This window comes from Callithrix jacchus, chromosome 5 (genome assembly GCF_049354715.1).
Source record: "Callithrix jacchus isolate 240 chromosome 5, calJac240_pri, whole genome shotgun sequence".
Classification (NCBI taxonomy): domain Eukaryota; kingdom Metazoa; phylum Chordata; class Mammalia; order Primates; family Cebidae; genus Callithrix; species Callithrix jacchus.
In genome coordinates, this window is record NC_133506.1 from 97,862,768 (window position 1) to 97,878,333 (window position 15,566).

The 15,566-nt window shown below is 40.0% G+C and overlaps 1 protein-coding gene across 3 annotated transcripts in view; it reads right to left on the reverse strand.

The window, feature by feature from the left end:
* The window catches only part of DDX52 (DExD-box helicase 52), a 28,911-nt gene that overhangs the window by 2,152 nt on the left and 11,193 nt on the right, over positions 1-15,566 (reverse strand). For 2 of the 3 annotated variants that reach the window (XM_035300783.3, XM_035300784.3), the window contains exons 6-14: positions 14,226-14,337; positions 12,904-12,976; positions 11,839-12,042; positions 9,728-9,818; positions 6,729-6,851; positions 6,461-6,611; positions 6,208-6,283; positions 4,476-4,547; positions 2,404-2,496 (exon numbers count right to left, since the gene is read on the reverse strand). In XM_035300783.3, the coding sequence (XP_035156674.1) occupies positions 2,404-2,496; positions 4,476-4,547; positions 6,208-6,283; positions 6,461-6,611; positions 6,729-6,851; positions 9,728-9,818; positions 11,839-12,042; positions 12,904-12,976; positions 14,226-14,337 (995 nt within the window). The remainder of the gene's footprint in view (positions 1-2,403; positions 2,497-4,475; positions 4,548-6,207; positions 6,284-6,460; positions 6,612-6,728; positions 6,852-9,727; positions 9,819-11,838; positions 12,043-12,903; positions 12,977-14,225; positions 14,338-15,566) is intronic. The other variant, XM_002748316.7, reaches the window with a different exon arrangement.

A 15,566-nucleotide genomic window follows, 5' to 3' on the forward strand; every position in this document is an offset into this window, starting at 1 on the left:
CCCAGCTTCTCGAGGGGCTGAGGTGGCAGGACTGCTTGAGTCCAGGAGATCAAGGCTGCAGTGAGCCCTGACTGTGCAATTGCATTCCAGTCTTGGTGACATGAGCGAGACCCTGTCCCAAAAAACAAACAATAATCCCCAGAAGTATAAATGCTACAAACTTATTTAATAAAGCATTTAAAGTATGATTATTTAAAATACTGATATATCTTATTAAAATTCAACATAACCACGTCTTATGTTCTAGTTGATTTTTGACCTTTGTAAAAATTTTCATCAGTTGCTGCTCAGTGCCTGAAAGGACAGCACTTGTTATCTTGGCTTTAAGACTATCCAAAGAGTAATGCATGCACAATAGTTCTGATGTGACCCACTCCTCTCCCACCAACAAGAAAAAGACTATTAAGACAGATTAGGTGACCAAGGTAGCCAAGCATGACAAGGTTCTCTACCAGTCCATTAAAGGGTCGCCCAGAAACTGTTTTCATAGAAAATTAAAATTCAAAAATGTTGGCCAGGTGCAGTGGCTCACACTTGTAATCCCAGTACTTTGGGAGGCCAAGCTGGGCAGATCACATGAGGCCAGGAGTTCGAGACCAGCCTGGCCAACATGGTGTCTCTACTAAAAATACAAAAATTAGCTGGGTGTGGTGGCAGGCGCCTGTAATCCCAGCTACCCTGGAGGCTGAGACATGAGAACTGCTTGAACCAAGGACATAAAGGTCGCAGTGAGCTGAGGTTGAACCACTACACTCCAGCCTGGGTGACACAGTGACAGAGCAAGATTCCATCTCGGGGAAAAAAAAAAAGTGAATGTGAATAATTCCCAAAACTGAGAAAGTACAAATGGAATTAAAAGGACTAATACTTTTTTCAGTTTGTAGCACTTATCCTTTCAAGGTTTTAAAACTTAAAAGTACAATAAAATTTTGGGACACTATATACATTGTATATTTGAACTGACCTTTATTCCTCAGAGTGAATGTGAGGACTCTTGTTCCACACATTTACAAAGTACACTCTAATTTTCACGGCTTTGTTCATCCTGTTCGCGTCTCCATGCCTAAATTTTACCTATCCTTAAAGATAGTTTATTTTCTTGAAACTTGTGTAACCACACCAATTCACAATCATCTTTCCCTTCTCTAAACTCCTATTAAAAAACTAGTCTCTATTTTCTTCCATGTACATGAATCTTCTTTCCCTAACTTCAGGAAAGGAGTCTCATTTTATATTCATCTGTATACCCAATCACCACTAAGTACCTTGCAAGACAACTTGGTAAGTGCCTACTGGCTGATGGACACAGTTTGCTTTTTTTTTTTAATGACGTCTACAGAACAGATGTGAGGTAACTGGAAATAAGTATCAGCTTATTTCACAATGGTAATATCCTAGGCCACTGATAGCACTCTCGGGGAAAAAAAACCAATAAATTATAGACTTGGACAATTCTATTAGAGTATATAATAACCTGGTCCTGGTAGAATTTGAAGAGTGCCATTTTCTTTAAACAGTGGAAAGAGTATTACTGTTCAGAATATCTTGGCCTATCCTTATCAAAATACAAAGCTTCCTAGTATTACTGAGCAAAATAAGGTAGCCTGTATGTATGATAAAAAACTATGCTTTAATATCCTCATAAAACTCAGCTAAGATAGCACAAATTTACCCAAGTAATACTTTTTAGAGTTGGTACAATGTGCATCTGCATAAGCCTAAGACTATATTGAAATCCTGCCCAGAATATGGAGCTTCAAGGAAGACTAGATCCATGTGAATCAATGGTCCTAATTATTGACCTTAGTAGCATGTCCTAATGCGGGCTGTGTAGAGAAGGTGGGCAGTACGATTCTAATTTACAGGGAATTGAAATCATATTTTGCAAGATGGAAAAAAAACCAGATCATTAACATATTGATACAGAAAAATTCCCAACATTAAAACAAATTCCCAGATGGGCATGGTGGCTCACACCTGTAATCCCAGTACTTGGGAAGGCTGAGGTGGGTGGATCACCTGAGGTCAGGAGTTTAACAACAGCCTGGCCAACATGGTGAAACTCTGTCTCTACTAAAAATACAAAAAAATTAGCTGGGCGTGGTGGCAGGCACCTGTAATCCCAGCTACTTGGGAGGCTGAGTTAGGAGAATTGCTCGAACCTGGGAGGCAGAGGTTGCAGTGAGCCAAGACCACACCTTTGCACTCCAGCTGGGCGACAGTGCGAGACTCTGTCTCAAAAAAACAAACAAACAAAAAACCAAATCCCCCAATTACAGATAACCTAAAATACAGCAGACTGTAGAATCAATTCTACTTCTAAAAGACTACCCTAATGAAGAATAATGCCTACTATAACTTTATGATGGTGTCAAACAGCCATTTTTCTTACCACATACTTACCGTTTATCCTTAGCTTTTTCTAAGAAACATTTTGGAGTTGTACTAATGCTCTCCCTTTCCAATGGTTTCTTAATCATCTTTTTCTTTTGTTTGCTGAAAGTTACAAAGTAAAAGAGGAAACAAATTAAGTCCAACTTCAATTAGAAGAGCTAAAGCTAAAACTAGCTTTGATCCTTGATCACAAAATTCATTTTTTAAAACCATTTACTGGTTTAAGGTGGGGCTGGATTTATTTTAATAAATGAGATTATTAAATAGCATTTAGAGAGCTAGCTAAAAGAGATGATAAATTCAGTCAACTTTTAAAAAACGACTGATGTCGGGTGGGGTGGCTCACGCCTGTAATCCCAACACTTTGGGCGACCAAAGTGGGCAGATCACCTGAGGTCGGGAGTTCGAGACTAGCCTGACCAACTGGAGAAACCCCGTCTCTCTACTAAAAATACAAAAAATTAGCTGGGCGTGATAATGCATTAATCCCAGCAACTCGGGAGGCTGAGGCAGGGGAATCACTTGAACCTGGGAGGCGAAGGTGTGAGCCAAGATCACACCATTGCACTCCAGCCTGGGCAACAAAAGTGAAACTCTGTCTCCAAAAAAAAAAAAAAAAAAGCTACTGACTGTGATTAAAATATATCCTTATATACTATGTCAACAGGTATCAGAGTTTGACTTTGATCAATTAACTTTTTTTATCAGTTTTATGAACTAAAATAATTCTCAGCATATTTCACTTACACTGAATACTTTTAAAAGAATCTGAGGCCAGGTACAGTGGCTCACGCCTCTAATTCCAACACTTTAAGAGGCCTAAGTAGGTGGATCACAAGGTCAGGAGATAGAGACCATCCTATCTAACACAGTGAAACCCCATCTTCACTAAAAAATACAAAAAATTAGCCAGGCATGGTGGCAGGCGGCTGTAGTCCCAGCTACTTGGGAGGCTGAGGCAGGAGAATCACTTGAACCCGGGAGGCGAAAGTTGCAGTGAGCTAAGATTGTGCCACTGCACTCCAGCCTGGGTGACAGAGTGAGACTCCATCTCAAAAATAAAAAAAGAAAGAATGTGAATACTTAAAATTTCAAGGATAAGGCTGGGCGCGGTAGCACTTTGGGAGGCAAAGGTGGGCAGATCACTTGAGGTCAAGAGTTTGAGACCAGCCTGGCCAACATGGTGAAACCCCATCTCTACTAAAAATACATTTACTAAAAATACTAAAACCCCATCTCTATTAAAACATTAACTGGGTGTGGTGGCGCACACCTGTAATTCCAGTGACTTGGGAGGCTGAGGCAGTAGAACTGCTTAAACCCGGGAGGCGGAGGTTGCAGTGAGCCAAGGCTTCATCTCAAGAAAAAAAAAAAAGGCCGGGCGCGGTGGCTCAAGCCTGTAATCCCAGCACTTTGGGAGGCCGAGGCGGGTGGATCATGAGGTCAAGAGATCGAGACCATCCTGGTCAACATGGTGAAACCCCGTCTCTACTAAAAATACAAAAAAATTAGCTGGGCATGGTGGCGCGTGCCTGTAATCCCAGCTACTCAGGAGGCTGAGGCGGGAGAATTGCTTGAACCCAGGAGGCGGAGGTTGCAGTGAGCCAAAATTGCGCCATTGCACTCCAGCCTGGGTAACGAGAGCAAAACTCCGTCTCAAAAAAAAAAAAAAAATCAAAGGATAAAAAACTGGCAAGGAAATAACATATTGTATTCACAAATAAGCAGTTTTGGGCTGGGCACAGTGACTCATGCCTGTTATCTTGGCATTTTGGGAGGCTAAGATAGCAGGATCGCTTGAGGCCAGGAGTTTGAGTCTAGCCTGGCCAACACAGCAAGACTCCATCTCTACTCCCCCTCGAAAACTAAAAAATATTAGGCATGGTGGTATATGCCTGTAGTTGCAGCTACCAATGGGGCTGAGGCAGCAGGATTACTTGAGCTCAGGAGGTCAAGGCTATAATGAGCTGTGATCATGCCACTACATTCCAGCATGGGCAATAGAGCAAAAAAAAAAAAAAAATAGAATGTATATACAAAGAGACAGAGAGACAAAGATCCAGGTAAATTCAAGGTTGTACCTTAGTAGTTTCTGAAAACCTTTTATGTATTCTGGTACAGGACACCCGGCCTGCTGTATAACATTGGCAACGCTGAAAAAGGAACCCGTAAACATAAACTTGTATCTTGCTAAACTGATGTTTATGTATGTAAACCCTCTGCACAACATAACAGGGAACTAAAACTACACAAAGTAATCCACAAAGTGTTCTGATATATTACCAATTATCACCTGATGTAAGTACATTGGATTACTGACAGAACTACTCACTGGGCTGAAATTAATACACTGATGAATAACTATATATAGCAGCTATTTCAACATTTATCAAGCCCTATAAAGCTGGTTAACTCAGTCTTGGAGGAAGCACTGACTGAAGCCAGAGTCAAGCTTAAATTCATTAAGTGACAGTGCCTACTACAGTGCTGGCACTGTTGCAAGTTTTTGTGTATAGTAACTTCTTCACTCTTCACAACAAACCTGTATAGTAAATACTATCACTATCCTCATTTCACAGATGGAAAGCTGAAGTGCATAGTTACACTCATGTTTGGATCACCAGATTCACATGCTTGGAGTTTCTGAGGCCTCTGGTGGATCTAGGTTGTTGGAATATACCCCTCTACACATGCACATTTGAATCTGTTCAAAGAGATACAATGGCTGACAGGTGGCAGAGCCAAGCTCAGAAAGCACAATCAAAAGCTTTACCAAAACAGATAAAAAGATCTAAGTACAAACCCCCTTTGGCCAAAACTAGATTTCATTTGCTGGAAATATAAAATGTTTAAAGGAAAAAAAAAATAGAAAAAAGAAATGTAAAGTGTTATCAATCATCATCAACCAAAAATTGCTGTAGGCAGTCAAAATGCAGGAAACTCATCTTCTACATGAAAATCTATGATGATGGACTTCAGACCTGATATTGTCAAAGTATATCATATGTTTCTCTGGCTTCAAACGGCCACAATTTCATGATATTAGAATGTGCTACAGTTTTTCCTATATGGCAAACACATATAAAACTAGAACTAAATATAAAACTCTAGCTGCCCCTAAGAGGAATGGGAAAGACGTACCATGGTAAGAGATAATGCTGGCCGGGAGCGGCGGCTCATGCCTGTAATCCCAGCACTTTGGGAGGCCGAGGTGGGTTGATCATTTGATGTTAGGAGTTTGAGACTAGCTTGCCCAACATGGTGGGACTGTCTCTACTAAAAATACAAAAATTAACCTGGTGTCGTAGCAGGCACCTCTAACTCCAGGTACTCAGGAGGCTGAGGCAGGAGAATCGTTTGAACCCAGGAGGCGGAGGTTGCAGTGAGCCGAGATTGTACCACTGCACTCCAGCCTGGGTGACAGAGACGCTGTCTCAAAAAAAAAAAAAAAAAAAAAGAAAAGAAAAAAAGAGATAATGCTGACTGGCTTATAGAGACTCAGGGATTAACTAATTTTAAATTATTCACTAATTTAAAACCTTAATATTACATAGTAGGTAACATCAACTGATGGCTATTGAAAGAGTCCTGTGAGTCTGAAACTTACAATGAATATTCTACTTTGAATATGTATTTCCAAATTCCAATAATGGAAGGGCAAAAACAAGGCCCTTTGATCATTTTTCCTTTCCCAGCTTTCCTACGGCTAAAATTTGGCTAACACTATTATCAGCAGAATTTGGGACAAAGCCATTATCTCTTAATTGAATCCAATTTTGCCAATTTAGTACTAGGTTATTTTTTCTAATTTACCTTCTTAATAATGGTTTATCATCTTCAGTGAAAAATGTAATTGCTTTTCCCTTATTCCCTGCTCTTCCAGTTCGACCTAAGAAAAATCAGACCATTAAAAAAACACATTATTTTGGGATGGAGGCTCTCGAAATTCATTTATAGAAGTCACTGGATTTTCATAGCACTAAGAAAGGAGCATGTGCGTAGGGATTAGCAGAGGTGCTAAGACAGATCAATGGGTGACAGAGGGAAAGGAAAATAGGCAACTCACCTATCCTGTGGATATATTCCACTGAGCTGGTCGGAAAGTCATAGTTGATCACCAGGTTCACACCTTTAAAATCAATCCCTCTTGCGAGCAAGGCTGTACAAATCAGAACCCAGATTTTTCCTGCTCTGAAACTGTGGACAGTGTTATCTCTCTGGTTAACAGAATACATATTAAATTGATTTAGAATGAAAACAGGTACTTCATAAATTTAATGCCAATAATTTAAAATTAAGTCGTTCTGATTTTCAGAGTATACATTTAACTTTACCTGTTGCTGTGTTCTCTCTGCATGAATAACATCCACATTAATACCTTCATATATGAGCTCATGAAAAAGTTCTTTAGCCCTTTCAATGGACTGAACAAAAACAAGAACAGGTGGATTGAAACCCTAAAAGAAAGAAGGCAAAAATTGGCACATATAACTCAACCCAAAATACAGCTGGTCAGTATTTCACAATATGATTGTAGCTCTCTAAAGAACTCAATTCAATGTAGTGTAGTTTCTTGGCCAAATTTCTTGGGCTAGCAGTCTAACCCTGCCTCCATCTTCCTCAACATTCTCTCCAATTAGTTATTTCCACTCAACTTGAACTATATTCTCCATCGTGCTAATTCCAATAATCTTGTCTAATCAATCCCCCTGCGCCCTCCTGCAATAACAGATGCCCGAATTTTGAATAATCATCTCTTGACTTCTGTCCTTCAGAACTTTTTTTGGTTCTGCTTAAAGTAAAATAAATATCTTTTTAATTCACTGGGTTTTTCTGGGTGAAATTAATTTTTATTCTTATGAATTTAGAGGTACAGGTGCAGTTATGTTACACAGATATGTGAAATAAATCTCTTTAATTCATTGGGTTTTTCTGGGTGAAATTGATTTTTATTCTTATGGATTTAGGGGTACAAGTGCAGTTACATTACACAGATATATTGCATAGGGGTGAAATCTGGGCTTTTAGTTGTACCCATCACCCCAGTGGTGTACACTGTACCCAACAGGTGGTATTAACTCATTATTTATCCTACTTATTAACTCATTAACTCATTATTTATCCTCATTAACTCATTATTTATCCTAATTGTGGTACTCTCCCAAGCTTAGTCCTCGGTTCTCAGTTCTTTCAATATAATCTTTATCTTATTGAGTTGAATCTCTACTACTAGCTGTAAACAAATTACCTTTTTACTATATCTGACGTCTGTGTATCCAAGCAAATTAGTTTTAGATTTATACTGTCAAACCCTTACTCTCTCTCAAACCAGCTTCCTATCTTTTTAACTGTTCATATTAGAGTTTCTTAGCCTTTTTATGATGGTTTACACACCTCTTTTGGAATCTAATGAAGGCTAAGAAACTTTCTAACAAGTAACCACTCATTCATGCAAAATCTTACATATAATTTTAGAGGGTTTGCAGACCTCCCAAAGCTCATACATCGCTAAAAATCTCTGGTGTATATTCTCTAAGTGAATATCCTGGAAATCCTTAAATTTCCTAGTGCCAAATGATTTTTTTTTTTTTTTTTGAGACAGAGTCTTGCTCTGTTGCCAGGGTAGAGTGCAGTGGTGCAATCTCAGCTAACTGCAACCTCCGCCTCCTAGATGCAAGTGATTCTCTTGCCTCAGCCTCCCGAGTAGCAGGGAATACAGGCATGCAGCACCATGCCCAGCTAATTTTTGTATTTTTAGAAGAGATGGGGTTTCGCTATGTGGGCCAGGATGGTCTTGATCTCTTGACCTCGTGATCTACTTGCGTTGGCCTCCAAAGTGCTGGGATTACAGGCATGAGCCACTGTGCCCAGCCAATTCTTTTAAGAATATTAAAACTTCGGCAGGGCATGGGGGCTCACACCTGTGATCCTAGCACTTTGGGAGGCCACAGTGGGCGGATCACCTGTGGTCGGGGGTTCAAGACCAGCCTGACCAACATGGAGAAACCCCATCTCTACTAGAAATACAAAGTTAGATGGGTGTGGTGGCACATGCCTGTGATCCCAGCTGCTTGGGAGGCTAAAGCAAGAGAATCGCTTGAACCCGGGAGGTGGAGGTTGTGGTGAGCCGAGATCGCGCCATTGCACTCCAGCCTGGGTGGCAAGAGCAAGACTCAGTCTCAAAAAAAAAAAAAAAAAAAAAGAATATTAAAACTTCTACCCAGGTAGGCTGGCTCCAGAGTCCATGCTCTTAACCACTAAAGCAAACCATTTCTATAGTCACCAGCTACTTGCAAACCTTTCCCTTTCCATCTCCAACTCAAATGTTTCACCACGAAGGCTGCTGCCCTTATTTCTTCCTCATCTCTGACTAACCTAGTTTAAAAGCTTGATTGGTCTTTCAGTCTTTTCCCTTACATATTACTGTTTAACTGCTTTTCCTTAATATTATGTAGCCACATGCTTCAAAAATATCCTGACCCAAACTTTCCTGTAACCTGGTTTTCTTAAATTCCATACCATAAACTGTTTGCCTTAGACAGGTAACTGCTTCATTAGTCTTCATGGTGTTCACTTCCACCTCTTAAGGCTTTACTCAAGCTGCTCCCAGAGCCATCACCTTTTATCCTGAAAATTCTTCAAGGATCAGTTTAGTAGCACTTCTTCTATAAGGCTCAACCAATTCAGTTCACCCTGATGGTTCCATTATAGCTATATGGATGCTTAAAAAAGTACTCCTTAGCCCTTTATGACACTTTATCAGAAACTATCTTACATAAGTATATTTATCTTATCCCCCTAAATAAGACTAAATTCCAGGGGCAGGGCTTAGGAGATTTATTGTATTGTCCAGCAGTGACACCTCAGTACTTAACTTTTTAACTATGGCTTCTACTCAGTACTTACTGAAAGCATACAAACAGAAAACCCCACTCAGTGTCCTTCTATGCCCTAGTTCTTCTATAAGAAACCAGCAGAGGAATGGAGAGGGCAAATGTGGAAAAATGAGATTCTCAGGGGGCATCAGGAAGATCATTCCCTTGCCTACTCTGAGCTGCAAAAAGACAACTTACCATGTTCTGAGAGGCAAGCTTCTTTCCCTTGGGATAAAAGTTGGGACAATATACTTCTTAACAATTTACTGCTGGATTATTAAATACGATGCAGGATGATCATATCGTTGGCACAATGTACTTTCTTATCAATTTACCAGTGGATTACTGAATACAAGGCAAGATGATAATGATACAGTGCTACCACTGTAATAGCCTCCCACCAGTAAGATAAGACTTGGCGAACTTTACCAAAATTCAAGAAGTTAATCCACATATACCTTTTTAACAAGTTCTCTCATGGCCAGAAGTTTTCCAGTCTCAGATCCAACAAAAAGAAGCTCTTGTTCTACAGTTTCTACTGCAGAATTCCTGAGAATAAAATATATCTTGTAGTTTGTAAGAGGCAATTTTTGCTTACCCCTGACGAACTCTAAATAAAAAAATTTACACACAACTCCAACAAAATCAACTTTTCCATTGTCAATAAGTACTTAATTATTTATGCCTTAACTTGAAGATAAAACTGTTATTTTTAAATGCTTTCTTCTAATTTAAAAAATATCTTAAAATGCCACCCATTAAAACTTATGTTTCAGTCATAAATTTTCATGTATTTGATTACTTAATTATAAAAAATTTCTAGCCAGGCGCGGTGGCTCAAGCCTGTAATCCCAGCACTTTGGGAAGCCAAGGCAGGTGGATCACGAGGTCAAGAGATCGAGACGATCCTGGTCAACATGGTGAAACCCCGTCTCTACTAAAAAAAAGATACAAAAAATTAGCTGGGCATGGTGGTGCGTGCCTGTAACCCAGCTACTCAGGAGACTGAGGCAGGAGAATTGCCTGAACCCAGGAGGCGGAGGTTGCGGTGAGCCGAGATCGCGCCATTGCACTCCAGCCTGGGTAACAAGAGCAAAACTCCGTCTCAAAAAATAAATAAATAAATAAAATAAAATAAATAAAAAATTTCTAATCGTAAAATTATTGAGTAAAATAATGAAAACATTTTAAAGGTTATTATTACATATGGTTAAACTTTTTTCATAATGATTAGCAAAGATTTATTTATAGATCGATAGTTAAGGGTGAGATACATTAAGGCTTTATACCCTATAAGATATTGCAATGTACTATAGTGTATCATAAATATTTTTCCACTCTATTATCTGCCTTTAAATTATGTTCATGGTGAACTTATTCTGCTTTCCTCTATTTTTTTTTGAAGTGGAGTCTCTCTCTGCTGCCCAGGCTGGAGTACAATGGCACAATCTCGGCTCACTGCAACCTCCACTTCCCAGGTTCAAGAGATTCTCCTGCCTCAGCCTCCTGAGCAGTTGGGAGTACAGGCGTCCGCCACCACGCTCAGCTAATTTTTGTATTTTTAGTAGAGACAGGGTTTTACCATATTGGTCAGGCTGGTCTCGAACTCCTGACCTCATGATCCGTCTCAGCCTCCCAAAGTGCTCGGATTATAGGCATGAGCCACCATGCCTGGCCTCCTCTATTTTTTTTTTTTTTGAGATAGTATCTCCCTCTGTCACCCAGGCTGGAGTGCAGTGGTGCGATCCTGGCCCACTGCAACCTCCACCTCCCAGGTTCAAGCAATTCTCTTGCCTCAGCCTCCCAAGTAGCTGGGATTATAGGCACGTGCCACCACTCCCAGCTAGTTTTTATATTTTGGGAGAGACAGGGTTTTGCCATGCTAGTCAGGCTGGTCTCAAACTCCTGACCTCATGTGATCTGCCTGTCTTGACCTCCCAAAGTGCTGGGATTACACGTGTGAGCCCTTTCACCGGCCGTACTTTCTTCTTATACACAGGAATTTTAGGTTTAAAATAGAGTATTCTTTACTGCTCCCCTGGCTACATTTTCACTTAATTTGGTATTACAAACACTTTTTCATATAGTTACAGTCTTCCTACATCATTTCCAGGGTTATATAATCCTTCAAGTAGCAGTATCATAATTTCTTAAAACTTTTTTTCTATCACTGAGCATTTATAACATGCTCCCCAAAGTATTTTTAAAAGGAAATATAAATCAAGTGGCTCAGTAACATCAGATTCTTCCTCTTTGGTCTATTTATTTAAGCCATCAAAGAAACTGAATCTTCTACATAGCCACAGAGCTCATGTTATACTCTGTGGATGGGAAAAAAACACACCTGAAAGCATGATGACAGGAATGTTAATATGACCATATAAGAACCTCCTTTTGGATTACTCTAAAATAGAAGATCCTTAAACATTCTCAGCTTAAAAGAACACATTTCAAGTAGTAAAACTCTCTCCCTTGTTAGTCTCAGGCCAAGAAACCTATCTCCTTCAGTTTTAAGAAAAGACTTGTATTTAAAAAAAAAATCAACGGGATAATGTTGAAAAGCAAATACCTTGCTCCAATGGACACACTGATGACATTGTCCAGGTTGAGTTTGCACCACTGTTCAACATCATATGCAAAAGTTGCACTGAACATAGCTCTTCTGACCTTATGGGATGTGCAGGCCAGGAAGATGGAAGCCAGCTGGTCTCTGAATCCAGTTTTGCCATCTTCAAACAGTTTATCTGATTCATCTACTACAAGCCACTCAACACTATGAAATAACAAAACAACTTAGGCATATTGAACTGAAAAATCCAAGACACTTCACTGCACCGTGGGGATGGCGGACACATGAGGAAGTCAAACTATGATGCTGGTTCTCAGATCCACTTTATCATACCAGAAAAAAAAATAAGAAAATTAAGCAGGTGATATGGTTTGGCTGTATATCCCCAAACAAATCTCATCTCGAACTGTAATCCCCATGTGTTGAGGGAAGGAGCTGGTGGGAGGAGATTGGATCATGGGGGCAGTCTTCTCTGTCTGTCTGTCTCTGTCTCTCTCCCTCTCTCTCTCTCCCCGCTGACTCTTTCTCAATCTCTCTCGTCCCCCCGCCCGCCACCATGTAAAATGTCCCTTGCATCCCCTTATGCCATGACTGTAAGTTTCCTAAGGCCTCCCAGTCATGCCCTGACTTGTGAGTCAATTAAACCCTCTTTTCCTTATAAATTACCCAGTTGTAGGTAGTTCTTTTAGAGCAACACGAAAACGGACTAACAAAGCAGGAAAAAGGTAAAAACAAGATAAATATAGCTCAATGTATCTATTCCAATAGCCTCAAAGATACGTTCCATTAAGGACAATAGAGCTTTTCATAAACTTCATTAACTCCATCACCATTGCTGAAAGACACAAAAAGGCCTAGGGGAATTCTGTACTAACTGCTTATCAAAATGTGTAACTTTCTTCCAGATCAGATAGTTCTCTTTTCTATGAGTTTTAAAAAAATCATTATTCTTAGTGAAGGGAGCAAATAGCAAGCTCCAAAGGGCAAAAATATAAGCAGTGGAAGACAAAATAGAATCAACTAAGAGAAAAACATACATGAAAGACACGAAAATACCATCTGTACCTTGTTAGGTCAATTCCTGGGGGATCTTGCTTTAATAAATAGATTAGTCGATTTGGAGTAGTCACAAGAATATCTATAGGAAAAACAAATAGTAGAAATTGCAAAAACAAGACTTATCCCTCTTGAACTCGCAATTAAGCTTCCTCAACTTCAGTTAACAACCTGAGTGGGAAGTAGTCATAGCCAACAACACAAAACTATTATATCCCTACTTTCCTTTGGGTATATTTGAGCAGCCTTCTCAACTCTTTTTTTTTTTTGAGATAGGGTCTTGCTCTGTCACCGAGGCTGGATGGAACACAATAGCTCACTGCATGCAACCTTGAACTCCTGGGCTCAAGAGATCCTCTGGCATCAGGATTCTGAGTAGCTGGGACTACAGGCACTGCACCAGGCTAATTGTTTTTTCTTACTTTTATTTTTTATAGAAACAGGGTCTCCCTATATTGCCCAGGCTGGTTTCGACCTCTTAGGCTCAAACAATCTCCTTGTCTCACCCTCTCAAAATGCTAGGATTACAGGCATGAGCCACCACACCCAGCCTCCTCTCAATTTCTAAGAGGCAAGAACAATCTGATTTTTCAACCTTTCTTTTACCCCAGCAAAATCCTTTTTTTAAAATGGAATTTTATGCAGAGGCCCAAGATTAAAAACAAAAAAACAACCAAACAGATGAAAGCTTTGCTCCAAGTGGATGATGTCAAAAAACAAAAAGAAAAACAGATGAAAGCAGATTCTCTGGCTGATAAAGGGTGGGTATGTAAACCATTCTTTTTGTTTTTTTAAGATGGGGGTCTCACTCTGTTGCTCAGGAATACAGTAGTGCAATCATAGCTCATGGTAGCCTTGAACTCCTGGACTCAAGTGATCTTCCCGCCTCAGCCTCCCAAGTAGCTAGGAGTATAGGTGCGCACCACCATGCATGGCTAATTTTTTTTTTTAGTTTTAAAATTTCTTTTAGGGATGGAGTCTCGCTATGTTGCTCAGGCTGGTCCCAAATTCCTGGCCTCAAGCAATCCTCCCACCTCAGCTTCTCCACACCTGTAGCTGGGATTAGAGGCATGAGTCACTTCACCCAGCTATGCATGCCATTCTTATCTGCCAGAGTATTTCCATGGCAGATTAAAAATCAATGGTATCAATCAGAATTTTTCGGTCTCAGCACTGTTACCATTTTGGACCAGCTAATGCTTCATTGCAGGGGACTGTTTTATGCATTGCTGAATGTTTAATAGCATTCTTGGCTATAGACTAGTAGCACTTCTCCCCAGTTGTGACAATTAAAAATGTCATGCTCAACATCCCATGCATGAATTCCTTACCAAACTTCTTAGATGATTTAGGTCCAAATTTCTTGGCTGCCACTACTGCTTTGTGGATCATGTGTATCCTGAATCCTGTTCCCTCAGAAATTTTTACTAACTCTCTATGAATCTTAAAAAAAAAAAAAAAGATAAAAACATTAGCTGCTAACATACTTGGACAAGATGTATACTCTCTTTTACATGATTAATAAATCTATTACCAATCCATGAATATCTGAAATTAAACTCATAATAATCTGTAAATTAACCTGAAGTCTCAGCATTTTGAAACATCAGTACCTAATACAAGTCACTAATCTCTTCAGGTGGAGTAAATTAGTTCCCAGTTGGGACTAGCCAAGATTGTACCACTGCACTCCAGCCTGGGCCACAGAGCGTGACTGTCTCAAAAAAAAAAAACAAAAAAAAAAACAGTACTATTACAAGACGATTTCATACTTGATATGTGTTTTATATTAAGCACACTGGGAGGGTGGAACTGATCACTGGTATAATTTTCCTTTCTCAAAAAAAACTGAGATGAGTCAAGCACAATGACTCATGCCTATAAACCCTGTACTTTGGTAGGCCAAGGCGGGAGGATCACTTGAATCCAGGAGTTCAAGACCAGCCTTGGCAACATAGGGAGACCTTGTTTCCACAAAAAGAAAAAAAACTAGGTGCAGTGGCATGTGCCTGTAGTCCCAGTTACTCAAGAGGGTGAGATGGGTGATCTCCTGAGCCGGGAGTTTGAGGTTGCAGTAAGCCATGATCACAACACTGCATGCCAGCCTGGGCAAGAGTAAGAATCTGTGGCTAAAAACAACCAAATAAATAAATAAAAACCAAAACTAAGATCATTTTTTTTTTTCTTTCTTTCTTTTTGAGATGGAGTCTCACTCTTGTCGCCCAGGCTGGAGTGCAGTGGCGTGATCTCAGCTCACTGCAACCTCTGCCTTCCAGGTTCGAGTGATACTCCTGCCTCAGCCTCCTATCTGGGATTACAGGTGCCTGCCATCACACCTGGCTAATTTTTGTATTTTTTTTTTAGTAGAGACAGGGTTTCACCATGTTGGCCAGGCTGGTCTCAAACACCTCAAGTGATCCACCTGCCTCGGCCTCCCAAAGTGCTGGGATTATAGGAGTGAGCCACCATGCCCAGCCAAGTTTTCATTTTTTTGGATGAGAAAATTTCAGTAGCCTTTCAACTTCAAAGATCCTAAAGCATTTACCAAAGAAGTGTAAATATGAAAATCACAGTGAAACTTACAGAAAGACTTAAAAGACTTGCCCATATGGAGTAAGATCCAGAGCACTGTGCTATGTAGAGAATACCTGATCATGACAGAAGACATGGGC